Consider the following 14,538-nt stretch of genomic DNA (forward strand, 5'->3'; position numbering starts at 1 on the left):
TTCTTCCTCTGTCTACACCTGCTTCCCATTCCCATCCTAGCTATTGCTCAGGGCCCCTTCCCAGGCTCAGATTGTGTCCCATGGCTCCTGCTTCCTGCTTCCTCTCCTAGAGTTTAATGTTTCCCCAATGTATCCACAGCACTCAGCCTCCCTGCTGCTATTCATGATTTATTGTGGTTTTCAGTGTATTTTCATAAGTGTCATTTCATTTGTTCCCCTCAAGATGGAGAAGACTGCTAATATATTCCTTATTTAAGAAAAGAGTTTGGGCGCCTGGGTGTCTCGGTCGGTTAAGCATCTGACTTTGGCTCAGGTCATGATCTCACAGTTTGTGGGATTGAGCCCTGTGTCAGGTTCTGTGCTGACAGCTCAGAGCCTGGAGCCTGCTTCGGATTCAATGTCTCCCCCTCTCCGTACCCCTCCCCTGCTCATGCTCTGTCTCTTTCTCTCTCTCTCTCTCTCAAAAATAAATAAACGTTAAAAAATTAAAAAAAAAAAAAGAAGAAGAAGAAGAAAAGAGTTAACTGAGGGCACCTAGGTGGCTCAGTTTGTCAAACCTCTGACTCTCAATTTCGGCTCAGGTCATGATCTCACAGTTCTGGAGTTCGAGCTCCACATCGGAATCAGGCTCTGTACCAACAGTATGGAGCCTGCTTGTGATTCTCTTTCTCCCTCTCTGTTTGCCTCTCTCTCTATCTCTGTCTCTCACTTTGTCTCTCTCTCTCTCTCTCTCTCAAAATAAATAAATAAATAAAAGAGTTAACCGAAGTTCAGTGAGCTCAGTAGCCATGCAGCTGGGGTAGGATGGGCATGTGCCTAGCTCTCTGACTTTAGATATTATGCTCTGCCCCCAGTAGTGTGTCAATTTCCACCTTGCTGTTGGTCTCATTCCTCTCTTCTGCTGTTAACCATGCCATTGTGTCGACCCTTATCCCCCCAAGGCAGTTTGTTAACAGATGTGTCATTTTAAGTTTGAGAAGAGAGCCACGCCCCTCCAGCACTTGAATAGATCAGTGGAATAGATTTTCTTCAGATCAGCCTTTCAGTTGTTGACTTCATACACATTTCCCTCCTGTGCGTAAGGCCGTTAAGCAAAAGAACTGAGCACATTTAAAAGGCAGTAAATTAAAATCACAGAAGCAAAGGTATGAACAGGTAGAGAGAGGAGGAGGGGGAGTTGGGGACAAACCCAGCCTGCCATATAGCCGGGACGTGCAGGCGCTGACACTGATGTTAAACCAGAGGCACTAAGGGTAATGGAGTGTTCATGGTGCCGAGCTCATGGCTTATCTCACGACTCCTCCTCGTAAAACCCTCTGCAGCTGGTACTGTAGTTGTCACTGACTTTTTACATTTGACAACACTAAGCGAGGTGAAGCTTGCCCGAGGCCACACACCAAACGGGGGTGGAGCCAGGCTCAAATGAAGATCCGCTGACCCCCAACCTACCCCAGGCTTCACTGTACCGTTTACAGGAGACTTGGCAAATCTCAAATCTCAGCCCAAGGGAGGGCCACGTCACGAGCAGAGCCTGCTAGAAAATGTCTCAGGTGCTAATGACGGTGGAAGAGAAATGATTACTTCTCTGACACCGTTTCTTTGATCCCTAAATAGAATCTATTTCAACTAATTTGGAACCACAAGAGAAAGCAAAATGTTAAGGATGAGAAGAAACTTGTAATATGTCGTGTTAGAAATGCATATTTTATTCAGCTTTTCCCTGAGCTCATTTAAAAAAAAAAAACAACAAAAAACTCCAAGTTGGTGCCAAATCTGTTGACTCTGCTTCACAAAAGTTTAGGACTGAAGGCTTCCTTACAGTTTGCAAATTTTACATTTCACATTCCAAAGTTCACCAGGGAAGTGTCAAGCACAGTGGATAATATTTCCTCTGCGCATGCCAGCAGTATTTTCTGAAGTTTGTAAACAGCTCAGGAAGCATTTGCTATTGAAATTTGGCCCACAGTAGTCTCCCTTCAGTCCACTGATGTGTTCCAAATTCCTTGGATGTTGAATTTTAGAGAGAAGAGGGAGCCACACAAAATATTTGTATGAATAACTGTTGGCCTGTAGGCAAGTCTCGCCTTTCAGTGTTTTCAACTGAAGGTGTTTCCTGGTTCCTTAAACAGGATGGAGGAGAAAGTGGGTCTGAAGCAAGGGAAGGTGGAATTGTTTCTCAGAACTGTGATCTTTTCTTGATCACAATTCGCTCTGTTCTTGCTGCATCGCTCGTGGTGTTTGTCAGGGCCCTGAGCAGCTCACCCCCTGGGAGGGGAAAATCCGCATATTACATTAGAACTGTGGAATTTCTTATACACTTAGAAATAAGATGAAAACACAAAGGAGCTATTCTGGCATCTTTTTACTGAACTTCTTGACCAGATCAAGTAATCGTGACTGGCAAGAATCCTCAAGAAGGGCCTCGTCAATGCTTTTTTTTGTTTGTTTTTAATGTCTTATTTATTTTTAAGAGAGAGTTGGGGAGAGGCAGAGAGAGAGGGAGACACAGAATCCAAAGCGGGCTGCGAGCTGTCCAGCACAAACCCCGATGCAGAGCTCGAACTCACGAACCATGAGATCATGACCTGAGTTGAAGTTGGACACCTAACCGACTGAGCTAACCAGGCACTCCCATGGCAGTATTTCTGAGCCTGTGAGCCTGTGGGTCAAGGATTGTGGCCAAGGTGACCTCTGAGGCTTGTAGGACATTTTGATTCCTTGGTGCTACCCCAGGCCACTGAGCTAGACCCTCTAGGGGTGGGACCTGGAAATCTGCCTTTATCATAAGCTTTCCAGGTGATTTTGTGCCGAGTAAGTACAAGAGCTGGCACTCTGGTGAAGCTCGTCTCCCTGTCTTGGTTTATATGTTACCTCCTCTCTGGACTCACCCTACTTCTCCTGGGAATTACTGCGCTCATCCCTGAACTTTTTTTGAAAGCCCTTTATTCCATAGGGTCTTTTTGTAGTATTATTAACTGGTGGCATGTCAGTCTCCCTCCTTGGGGCGGGGGGGGTCAAGGCCTGTCCCCCTCATTTTGTGTCCTCAGCACCTGGCATAGGGTTCGTACAGGGTGATATTCATTAAATGTTGTCTGAATGAAGGAATAAACCAGTTTCATAGCTGAGGGAGCTCTTAGTTGACTTACTGTCGTAGCAAAGCCAGTACTAGTGTCCCCGGGCTCCTGACGCTCCCCTAGCTCACAGACACTAATTTAGTTCCTCAAGCATTTGTCAGTCTGTTTGCTAGTTTGACTCTCTCTCTCTCTCTCTCTCTTTTTTTTTTTTTTTTTTTTTACTTCTCTGGGTTATGTTTGTGTGATAAACTGTCACTCTATTCTTCTGATACAGTGTCACATCCAACAAAACACAGAAAGCATTTTAAAAAGAAGTTTAAAATATGCACATATATATGAATTTAGTGCTCATTAACATCGCCTGGACTGTTCCTTCGTGTTCCAAGATTAAGGTGCTCTGTCTTTTATCATCAAGGCCACACATACAGAGGCTCGAGTCGTGGCAAAAGAGGATGAAGAAGCATAATTCATTAACACTTTGTCGTCCATAGGTCCCCAAACTTTTTATTCTTACAAATGGCCTTATTTTTTTTCCTCCATGGAAAAGAGTAGAAGATACGGAAACTGTCACCTTGGGCACCTTCGGGCAGCCAGTCCCTGTGCTAATTGCTAGTGTTCTTAATCTCAGTTTGCCCACACTCTGATGGTGAGGTCCTCTTAGCCCTATTTCATACACAAGGAGCTGAAGTCACACAGCGGATGAGAGCAGAGGCAGGGTTTGAATGCGGGCTTTGCTGCAGAACTTCTGAAGTGCCCGTGGAGGTGATGATTCTACCTTCCGTCAAAGTCACTACGGAATGTTCGTTCTTTTGCTTTGCTCTCTGCCTGGTTCTCGGCAGGTTCACCTTCCGTGTTTGCTCTCCAGCTTATATTTTGATACCACTTCTTAGAGGCTTTCTCTTCCCCCTCGAACATCCTCAAGAACATGATGTAAGCTTGCTTCCAGCAGAGGAGCAGGGCAGCCTTCCTGTTTGACTTGTGGACTTGCTTTCTAAGATCTCAGAAGAGAAATCAGGAAGAAGAAAACTCTCAGTAGTCAAGGTATACAATTGGATTCCCTTCGTGGGTCCATCCTCACACAGATTCTGCTGTGTGGCCGTGAACGGCACCATGCTGAAAGGTCATGGAGGGTCATGATAAGCACCATGCTCCAGGGGCTGGGTCAGTCATCAGGGACACACTGCCTCTGAGGAGCTGAGAGGCTCCACAGCTCTCCCAGAATTCAGCATGGTCACTTTGATCAGGATAAGGGGTGCTTCACCTGGTCAAGGTCGAGAGAAGCACCCGGAGAAACACCTGTAACTGGCACCAGACCACCACTGTGCCAAGATTTAGCTGCATCACCTGCAAGATTATTAGCTGGGGGGACATTGCTCATGGAAAATGATCTCTGTTCTTCCTTCACTGGCCTTTGCCCTGTCAGTCTTGTCCTTCCTAAGGCAAACTGCCCACCTGCCTTTCCCTCTCTCACTGTTTTTCTCTTTGTCTCATCCTTTCTTTCACCTCTCCCTCCCACCATGCAGACTGCAGACCGGGATGGCTGCAGACCTTCTGTAGAACCAAACAAGTTCTTTGGGTTGTTTTCTTTAAAAAAATAATTAGCTAAAGTGGTGTATTCTCTCTTTAAAAAATTAGATGAGGGGCCCCTGGGTGGCTCAGTCGGTTAAGCATCCAACTTCGGCTCAGGTCGGTGCGAGCCCCATGTCAGGCTCTGTGCTGACAGCTCAGAGCCTGGAGCCTGCTTGGGATTCTGTGCCTCCCTCTGCCTCTGCCCCTCCCCCACTCATACTCTGTCTCTCTCAAAAATAAACAAACATTTTTTAAAAATTAGATGAATAGAATATGTAGTTCTTAAAATTCAAGACAGATGGTTTTTATCTTTTGTTGCCCTTGATTTTAAAAAAGGAGAATTACGGTCACTTATACAGGGAAGAGAATTTCTAAAAATGAGAGTTTTTTAATATAGGAGGGAAAAGCGTCTCTTGTCCTAGTCATAACATGTTAGTCCTTATTGAGTTCTGTACTAAAGGGTTTCTTTAATGGTACCCATGTTATTTTAGCTTTTGAAAAATTGCTGTGTACGACCTTTGTTTACTTAAATCTGCAAAAGGTGATTTTTGGAAATTTGCCAGCTGACTCATGTCTCCGTAGCATAAGAGCTGGATTCATACAGTCTTAGAATTATAATCAACCTTTATGTTATAGGGACCCAACATCCAAAGGGTAAATACATTTAAAAAAATTCTTAAACCCATACGCACATACAGAGAACTATTTTAATTAAATGCCAAAGACTCTTCTGAATACTTGTTTTGCAAAAATACTCTTTATTTCTAGTCCCACACAGTGTCTGTTGAGGATAATTTGATTTCGGATTCCTTTTATCAGACACCCACTCTTTTTTTTTTTTTCCTACAAGAACATAATTACCTGGAGTCTTACTAATTCACCATCTGATATCCTTTTTCAACATTCAACTGAAGTGAAAAACAAATATTGCTCACATGTAAACAGTGATGATGATTTGGGATCAAATAGTCTTGTTTTCCTTTAAAAAAAAAAAAAAGAAATTCTAGCTCAGAATTCTTGGTATTTCACATCCTTATCATGAGTACCCCTGCAATGGTGATTCAAAACCTTTCTTGGTTACTGGTCCCTCTGCAGATAATGAGAAAAACTGAGGATCTTCTCCCCTAGGAAACACACATACACAAAACCCCACCCTGATTTCAGGGGGTTCACAGGTCACCTCAGCTGTGTTATTAATTTTCTCAGCAGTGAAAACTGGATGCTGCTTTTGGGGATAGAGGAAGGACAGAGGCAAAGGGTGAGGCAGCATTCCTGCTCTTTTGCTCAACGAAAGACAGATGATTGTTTAAAAAGTAAATATAGTGATCTAAGTCCTACTTTATTTGGAAAACCTGCAGTTCAGATGCTTAGTCCAAAAAGGAGAGTGACAGTGATAGCAGCTGTGCAATAGTGATGACAAATTTGTATTTGCAGTGCCTCTGCTCTCGTTGAGTCCCATGGAGTTGACTGAACACCTCTTTCAACACCTGGCTCGTTTGAACTTAGCTGCTTTGGCTTTGAGTGGGTGTCAAAATCAGACTAATGTCATGAGCAGAAATTAGGGATCGCTATTCCCTTCTCATTTTCAAAGAACCTTAGTTGAAGGGACTTGGGTGGAAAGTCTCCATGGTCGATTGATCATCCAAGAAGAGAGGTTATGGGCCTGACACATCAGTGGAACAGATACACAAGGCTGTCCCTGGGTTTTGTGTGCTTCGTTTATTTCCCCAAACGTTAGATGAAAAATATTTGAATATTCACTCAAGATAGAAGAAAAGAAAAAGACCACAAACAACATTGCCTGTCGCCTGAGGTGAATGGAAAGGGGTGTTTAGAGTCAAAAATCTATCGCAAGCGTTCTCCCAACAAGGCAAGGCTTGGTGCTTTGCTCTGCGATTATGTTTACAGAATCCTTTCGTGATCAAATACTAATTCATGAAGAAGCTTGTATGGCAAAGAAGCAGAGCTTTTGATGAATTTGAAGAGTTTACATTAGGTTGTGTAGAGCTATTTTTTGTCAGGTTAAATCTCGGCAGATGTGGCCGTCGGGCTGTGTTTTCTTATATCCCTCTTTTCCCTCTCATTGTCCTCCTTTTTTCTTTTATGTGAAAATAATTTGAGCCCCAGCTTTTCATGCCCTTGGCCCTGGACATTCCCCAGTTTTCAGATGTGCACATCGACAGGCACCGTCCCTAATTCCACCCCCACCTCAAGAAGACAGTTCTGTTGGGTTACCGGAAGAGACAAGGTTTTCTGTGGAATTAGGTGCACTAGGCATTTAGTATTTGACAGCATATTGTGTGGTTTTAAGGCCACGTGTGGAAGACCACTGATTGCTAATAGTGTTCAGTCGTTTGCCGTGGTAAGTAATGCACACTGCGTCTCTGTCCTCCTTGCTCTAGGCTGCAGGTGATAATCTAGACCTAGAGCCAGCTAACAAGCTGCTGGTAGAGTGAATTTGTTCCCTAACCCATCCTGTGAATATCAATGCTAACAACGGTGTCTTGTGTTTTTTTTTTTTCTTTTCTTCTTTCCTTTTTTTTTTTTTTTTTAAATCAATGTGCTTTTTCCTATGTGAATAATTATATGTCTAGAAACAGCCATGGAGTGATTTTGCTGTTCTGAATGGGGGAAAGATTAATAGTGACATTTGGAAGGCAAGTATATTGTCAGATTCTAGATCATTTAATATTTCGTCCTTTTTGCATGGCTGTGGCTGTATCTTTTTCTTCTTCATGAATATCATCCATTCTGCAGGGACGCAGTGATGGGGCTTCTTGCTAGGGATGTCCAGCTCACACACATGTTGCCTTTATTTAATGTGTCCCGTTGTGAATGACGGCAAGCCGGTTGCCCCCGGCTCCCCGTTGTCTTGTACGAACCGGGGCTTGCACCGAGCCAGCACCCAGCGGTCCTTGCATGCCCTCTCCTGCCTAAGCTCACATACACTCTCTGCCTCATGCCGGGAGGACTCTTCTCCCCTTTGATATTTGAGGCCACGTCACGGGCCTTCCCCGTTTCTCCATTAACAGGGGTCTATTTTCCTCTAGGATTTGCATGCAGCTACAGTTAACCCGGACCCCAGTTTAAAAGAGTTTGAAGGAGCGACACTCCGCTATGCATCTTTGAAACTCAGGTAGGACATCGGCAGGACCTGCCGCCATGCGTGGCTTCGTGCAGCTGGAGTTTGCAGTAGAATTCTAAGTCCAGTTTTCTGTTTTTCTCTCTAGAAATGCCCCCCATGCTGATGACGATGATTCCTGCAGTATCAATAGTGACCCAGAAGCCAAGGTTCGTACGAAACCCGCTTTTCAGCAGCCAGGTTATATTCTTGCAGCAAAGTAACGACTTTGGAAATGGCTCGGTTTTTATAAACGATCAACCCAGAGCCACCTACGATGTAATTATTCCTCAATCCTCTCTCTTTCCAAATCTCCAACACTTAAAATAAATCCCCAGGAGAAGTTAGGCTTGGGAGGGTCTCCATGATCGTCGAGACTCTGCCTGCATCTCACTGCATCGGCTCTTTGCACAATGTAGTAGGTTGAAATTATTGTTCGGACGGGTGGGCTTCAGGAGCCTTTAGAGACAAAGCAGGCTCTGCCTTGCAGAACAACGGGAGGCTGACAGGTGGGACAGGACTCCTCGTGCCCGCCTCTCCCAGGACAGCCTCACACCTTTGCTGTCATTTTCGTAAACACAGGCCTGATTTATGGTGGAAAACGAGAGTAAACTTTTGCTTCTGGACCTTTGGTGGGGCACCAGCAAGGCCACCATGGGCGTATGGCCAGTGCAATTGCACGAGGTCCCATGCCTGGGGTTTAATGCTGTGTGGTCACCATCTTGAAATTCTTAATCATTTTATCTTTGACTTTGTGTTTTTGTAAGTGAAGGTCCAACAGGGTCGTGGAGCATGCCCCAGGAAGTTGGAGCTTTGGTTTATGCATAGTCCTGCCACCTCCCTACCTCCCTGAGAGGTTCTCACCTGCCTGTTCCCCCTCTCCTTGGCACCTCGGGCCTTGCCAAACATCCTCATACCTGCTTCTGTCCAACAGTTACTGGTGCCTTCCATTCCAGTAGGGGCCTGTGAACATGGGGAGGGTTCGCCTTGGGGACACATGTCTCTGTGGCATCTCGAAAAGGGGTGAGAGAGTGGCCTGCCCAGTGCAGGCTGACAGCACAGAGGTGTGTCCGTGGGGGTGAGGCCCTGCCCGTCCACAGTCTAAGCACTAGTGTGCTTGGCACGGATGTCACCATACCCTTGGGGGTCACCTGTCTGCTGTGGGTCACGGTCATGGGAAGAGGGGATTCCCTGTTCCTGGGCAGGGCATGGAGCATCGGCCCAGCAGCTGGTGGGATGGGGGAAGCCCAGAAGGTGATGGTTTGTGGGGGCGTGCAGGGCCCTGGGGCACCTGCGAGCGCCTACACTTAACCCTGCACGTATCCCTTTGCCCAAGGGAGCATGACTTCAGATACCAAGTAAAAAACACCATAATGAGCGAAGAGAGAGAATGCACAAGAAAGGAAACAGTTTTGTTTCGGTACTTTTTACAGCATTTTCTTCCTGCCTTTTGAACAGGGGCTCTGCATTTTCATTCTTCATATTTCATTTCCATTTGCAAGCTGGTCCTGGATATTTTTTCTGAGTCCCAAAGCAGATCTGTGTCTATGAATAAAACAGCAAATAAGTTCCCTTAGTAGTCGTTACATGGGAGACACCACGCAGTTTGAAAACGTTGACTCCTTTGCTGCCATATCGCCATCAATGCTGCGCGAGTCAGGGCTCGCAGCGGAAGCCTCCGTCGATCCTGGTCTGCTCAGCTTCATGCTAAGCACGGTCTCCTAGGATGAAGGCCATTCTTAGAGCAAGTGGCATTCTGAACAAGTCCTTGGGCTGCTGCTGACATACTGGCCTTTTAAAGATAAATTCTGTGGCAGGGAGCGGATGCAGTGAAACAGGAAGACGGGCTGGGAATAATTTGCTTTGCTACCAGGTGTTTTACAAGGCTTATCAGCAAAGGCTGGACAGGAGGGGCAGTGGGCAGCCCCATCTCCCTCTGCCCTGAAGGGCTGGGGAGTGATGGCCTGGGAAATAGAGCGGGCGGGAAGGGGGATGCCCCGGAGGAAGATGGGATTGGTACCAGGAACAGGAGGCCAGGTTGCAATATTACCCAAGTTGTGCTTTCCCGTTTTACCTCTCAGGGGTACTGTTCACTGCATTCTTTGTCTGCCACCTTGCTAGTGCCCATGTCACTTCCAACGCCTGTTGTGAATTTGTTCATGTTAGTAAGGAGGCTTAGTTTTGTCATAACTCGCCTGAGTTTGAAACAGAGAAGTACGTGTGTTGTATTTATTTTAATGTATTTTAAGTTTATTTATGTATTTTGAGAGAGAGACAGAGACAGAGACCGAGAGACAGAGCATAAGTGGGGGAAGAACAGAGAGGGGGAGAGAGAGAATCCCAAGCAGGCTCTGCACTGACAGCACAGAGCCCGATGTGGGGCTCGAACTCACAAACCATGTGATCATGACCTGAGCTGAAATCAGGAATGAGACATTTAACTGACTGAGCCACTGTGCCTCCTGTATTATTTATTTTATACCCTACTTTGTTCTATATAAGATCTTAGAAGACTTATGAGAACAAAAGCTTTCTTTTTTAAACCACAGAAAATATAAAAGAATAATTAATAGATCTGTGTGTATTGGGACAACAGACAAGAGTCGGAAAAGATTAGGGCAAAGAAAGAAACATGACTTTTCAGATCATGGAACTCTGCACAGTAATGGAGATTGACCTGCAGGTTTATTTTTGTGCCTCTAGGTGATCATTTACATCAAGGATTCTTAGGGTGAATGGCACAAATCCCTGGAAGGACAACTCAGAATCCTAAAAAGATGTTCACAAACTATACGTGCTTCTGACTAACCTCACCCTCCCTAGATTCTGAAGGTCCTTGTGCTGTAGAAAGCCACTGTCATTGTTGAGGACTTAGAGGACATTGGGAGGGCAAAGGGTTTTATAACCCTACAATATATGAATCACACTATGCATGAGGCAAAAGCCTCTCAGTTCATTGCGGTATGTAATGGATTTTCTAGGGCTTCTTTATAAAGTAACTATAAAAATGAATATTGAGTGTTAACTTTTTGCCAGGCATTGTCCTAAAGACTTTGTATCTGTTGATTCTCATCCACAGAAAAATTCAGTGGGCTAAGTATCATTATCTCTAGATTGCAGATGAGGAAGCTGAGGCATAGAAAGTTAAAGAGCTAGAAAGTAAATAGAGTCAAGATCTGAATCCAGGCCATTTAGCTACAGAGCCCACACTCACTAGACTTCGTATAGAGACAATTCCTTATACATTGCATATTTGAAAGTTGGTAAGAGAATAGATCTTAAAAGTCCTTATCACAAGAAAAAAAACTTTTGTATATATGGTGATGGATGTTAACTAGACTTATTGTGGTGATCATTTTGCAACATACACAAATGTTGAATCATTCTGTTGTACACTTGAAACTTATAATGCTGGGGGTGCCTGGGTGGCGCAGTCGGTTAAGCATCCGACTTCATCCAGGTCACGATCTCGCGCTCCGTGAGTTCGAGCCCTGCGTCAGGCTCTGGGCTGATGGCTCAGAGCCTGGAGCCTGTTTCCGATTCTGTGTCTCCCTCTCTCTCTGCCCCTCCCCCGTTCATGCTCTGTCTCTCTCTGTCCCAAAAATAAATAAACGTTGAAAAAAAAATTAAAAAAAAAAAAAAAAGAAACTTATAATGCTGTATATCAATTATACCTCAATTAAAAAAAAACATTCTCTCTTGGAGCTGTATTTAGGGGCAACCACCAAATGATGTGTCCTCAACAATATTCCAACTCTATGTGGATACGTAGAAATTTGGATTTTGTCAGTTGGTATTTCACAGCATTAGTCACTGGAAGCAAAGGATAAACACCCAAGCAAAACTCATTTCAAGTAAATTGAAAGATTTACTTGATTATAACAGTAATTATAAGAAGATTATAACAGTGGGGACGGAAGATTATAACAGTGTGGACCAGCTTGCAGCTTGCTGGTCTGACTTGAGGCAGTGATGAACTGTACTCTAGAAGTGGAAGGGATAGGCTGCAGGGTTTTCAGACCATCCCTTAATAGCAAACTTTCAACTAGGCTTATGGTCAAGGTTGGACCTAGATCAGGAGTGGAGATAGGCTGCGTTGCTGGTGATTGGCAGATCCGCACACTTTCATTCACCATGCAGATGGCAGGACTGACCTCCCTTAGAGGAAATTGAGGAGTCTGGCTGTGCTTCTCTTCTGGATGCATGGTCACCACCCCCTAAGGGAAGTGAGTGAGGGAAGCCCTGCAGAGAAGGCCAAGCTGTTCTTTCAGAATTACAACTTTATATATATATATACATATATATATATATATATATACACACATATATATATATGTATGTATATATATGTATATGTATATATATATGTATGTATATATATGTATATGTGTATATATATATATATATGTATGTATATATGTATACACACACACACACACAATTTATTGTCAAGTTGGCTGACATACAGTGTATACAGTGTGCTCTTGGTTTTGGGGGTAGATTCCCGTGATTCATCGCTTACATACAACACCCAGTGCTCATCCCAACAAGTGCCCTCCTCAATGCCCATCACCCGTTTTCCCCTCTCCCCGCCCCCCCCCCCATCAACCCTCAGTTTGTTCTCTGTATTTCAGAGACACTTGGGGTTTGCCTCCCTCTCTGTTTGAAGCTATTTTTTCCCTTCCCTTTCCCCATGGTCTTCTGTTATGAGTGAAAACCTATGATACCTGTCTTTCTCTGACTGACTTATTTCATTTAGCTTAATACCCTCTGGTTCCATCCACATTGTTGCAAATGGCAGGATTTCATTCTTTCCCGTTGCCAAGTAGTATCACAATTACAACTGTTTTAAAATCCAGCGGCCCTAAGTGAAATTATTTTTTTACAAATTTTGAAAAAGTCACTGAGTTGAGCACTGACTTCAGTGAAGTCACTTTGGAGGAGTGCCCCGACAACACACACACATACCCTCTGTCTGCCACCTGCCTGATTAATGCCACCTGGGCCAGCTAAGAAGCAGAAGTGGCCAGACCCACATTTTCCAGATGTTTAGGATCTTTTGTGGAAGTAAGTTCCTTCTTCAGATAACCCTTCATGTTCCTTCAGTCTGCCAAAGACCAGGAAACTGAGTGCCCCCCCCAGGTAAGCAGAAAGTATCCTTTCTTTAGGGGGGAAAAAAATTAATTGAATGTGCCATGGAATTGTAAATATAGCCCTTGAGAACTGATTACTAAAAAGTTATTACAGACGATGTCTGCCTTCCTAAATGAAACTTACATGCTAAAAAAATAAATATCATTTTAGGCTGTTAGGATCTAGGTACATACAAACCCTCTCTAGCTATTCTCAGTCTGGCCACCTTGATAATCATTTGTTGGGTGAAACCTCTATAAATAGCAGTGGCAACATAAAATGACGCCCCCCCACCACGCACATATGCATCCCCTAGACATGCTTCACCTCCCTCCCACCCTCCCCAAAGAGCAAAGTATTTTTATTTATTTATTTTTTTATTTAAAAAAATTTTTTTTTAACATTTATTTATTTTTGAGACAGAGAGAGACAGAGCATGAACGGGGGAGGGGCAGAGAGAGAGGGAGACAGAATTGGAAGCAGGCTCCAGGCTCTGAGCCATCGGCCCAGAGCCCGACGCGGGGCTCGAACTCGCGGACCACGAGATCGTGACCTGAGCTGAAGTCGGATGCTCAACCGACTGAGCCACCCAGGCGCCCCAAAGAGCAAAGTATTTTTAAAACTCTGAAAATGTTTTTCGAGACTGCTTAATTTTTTATACAGTAATTTTTTTGGTAGTTGATAGCAGTGTATATGTGTGTATGGAATTCCAAGCTCTTTTTTTTTTTTTTTTAAGTTTATTTATTTATTTTGAGAGCGAGAGAGCATGAACAGGGGAGGGGCAGAGAGAGAGAGAACATCCCATGCAGGCTCCGTGCTGTCAGCACAGAGCTCAGTTTGGGGCTTGAACTCATGAACCATGAGATCATGACCTGAGCCAAAAGAGTCGTACCCTTAACTGACTGAGCCATCCAGATGACCCCTGAGCTCTTTATTTAACTTTTTATTTTAAAATAATTCTAGATTTATTGAAGAGTCACAAAGATTGAGTTCTTATATACCCTTCACCTAGCTTTCCTTAATAATGTCTCCATAATCATCATACAATTCAAACTAATAAATTAATATTGATACCATATTATTAACTAAACTATAGACCTTATTCATAATTTTTCTTTTTTTTTTTTTTCCACTAATGTCCTTTTTTTTTTGCTCCAGGACCCAATCTAGTAGTGTCAAGAGCTCTTTAAAAATTATTTCATGGGGCGCCTGGGTGGCTCAGTCAGTTGAGTATCTGACTCTTGGTTTTGGCTCAGGTCACAATCTCACTGTTTTGTGAGTTTGAGCCCCGCATCTGGCTCTGTGCTGGCAACGCGGAGGCTGCTTGGGATTCTCTCTCTCTCTCCCTCTCTGTCCCTTCACTGCTCATGCTGTGTCTGTCTCTCTCAAAATAAATAAACTTAAAAACTTTTTTTAATTTAAAAATTATTTCATATATTCCTTTCCATAATTCTCAGATTTCCCATTTCTTAACTCGATTAATATAATATTCCATTTAATTAATAGTACCATAATCTGTCTGGACACCCAGTGGGCATAGGAGCACCTTCTAGCCCTGCAAAGCAGAGAGCTACAACTTAATAAAAATAGGTGACTTTTTTTTTCTTTATTTATTTTCAAGATTTTATTTTTAAGTAATCC

General features: G+C 43.9%; 1 protein-coding gene across 13 annotated transcripts in view; it reads left to right on the top strand.

Annotated features, from left to right (window-relative positions):
- APBB2 (amyloid beta precursor protein binding family B member 2) overlaps positions 1-14,538 on the top strand; it is a 388,287-nt gene that overhangs the window by 261,256 nt on the left and 112,493 nt on the right. For 9 of the 13 annotated variants that reach the window (XM_023253177.2, XM_045056437.1, XM_045056439.1 and 6 more), the window contains 3 exons: positions 7,238-7,300; positions 7,694-7,779; positions 7,874-7,934. In XM_023253177.2, coding sequence (XP_023108945.1) covers positions 7,238-7,300; positions 7,694-7,779; positions 7,874-7,934 — 210 coding nt within the window. The remainder of the gene's footprint in view (positions 1-7,237; positions 7,301-7,693; positions 7,780-7,873; positions 7,935-14,538) is intronic. The other 4 variants (XM_023253183.2, XM_023253181.2, XM_023253182.2 and 1 more) reach the window with 1 other exon arrangement.

This window comes from Felis catus, chromosome B1 (genome assembly GCF_018350175.1).
Source record: "Felis catus isolate Fca126 chromosome B1, F.catus_Fca126_mat1.0, whole genome shotgun sequence".
Lineage (NCBI taxonomy): Eukaryota > Metazoa > Chordata > Mammalia > Carnivora > Felidae > Felis > Felis catus.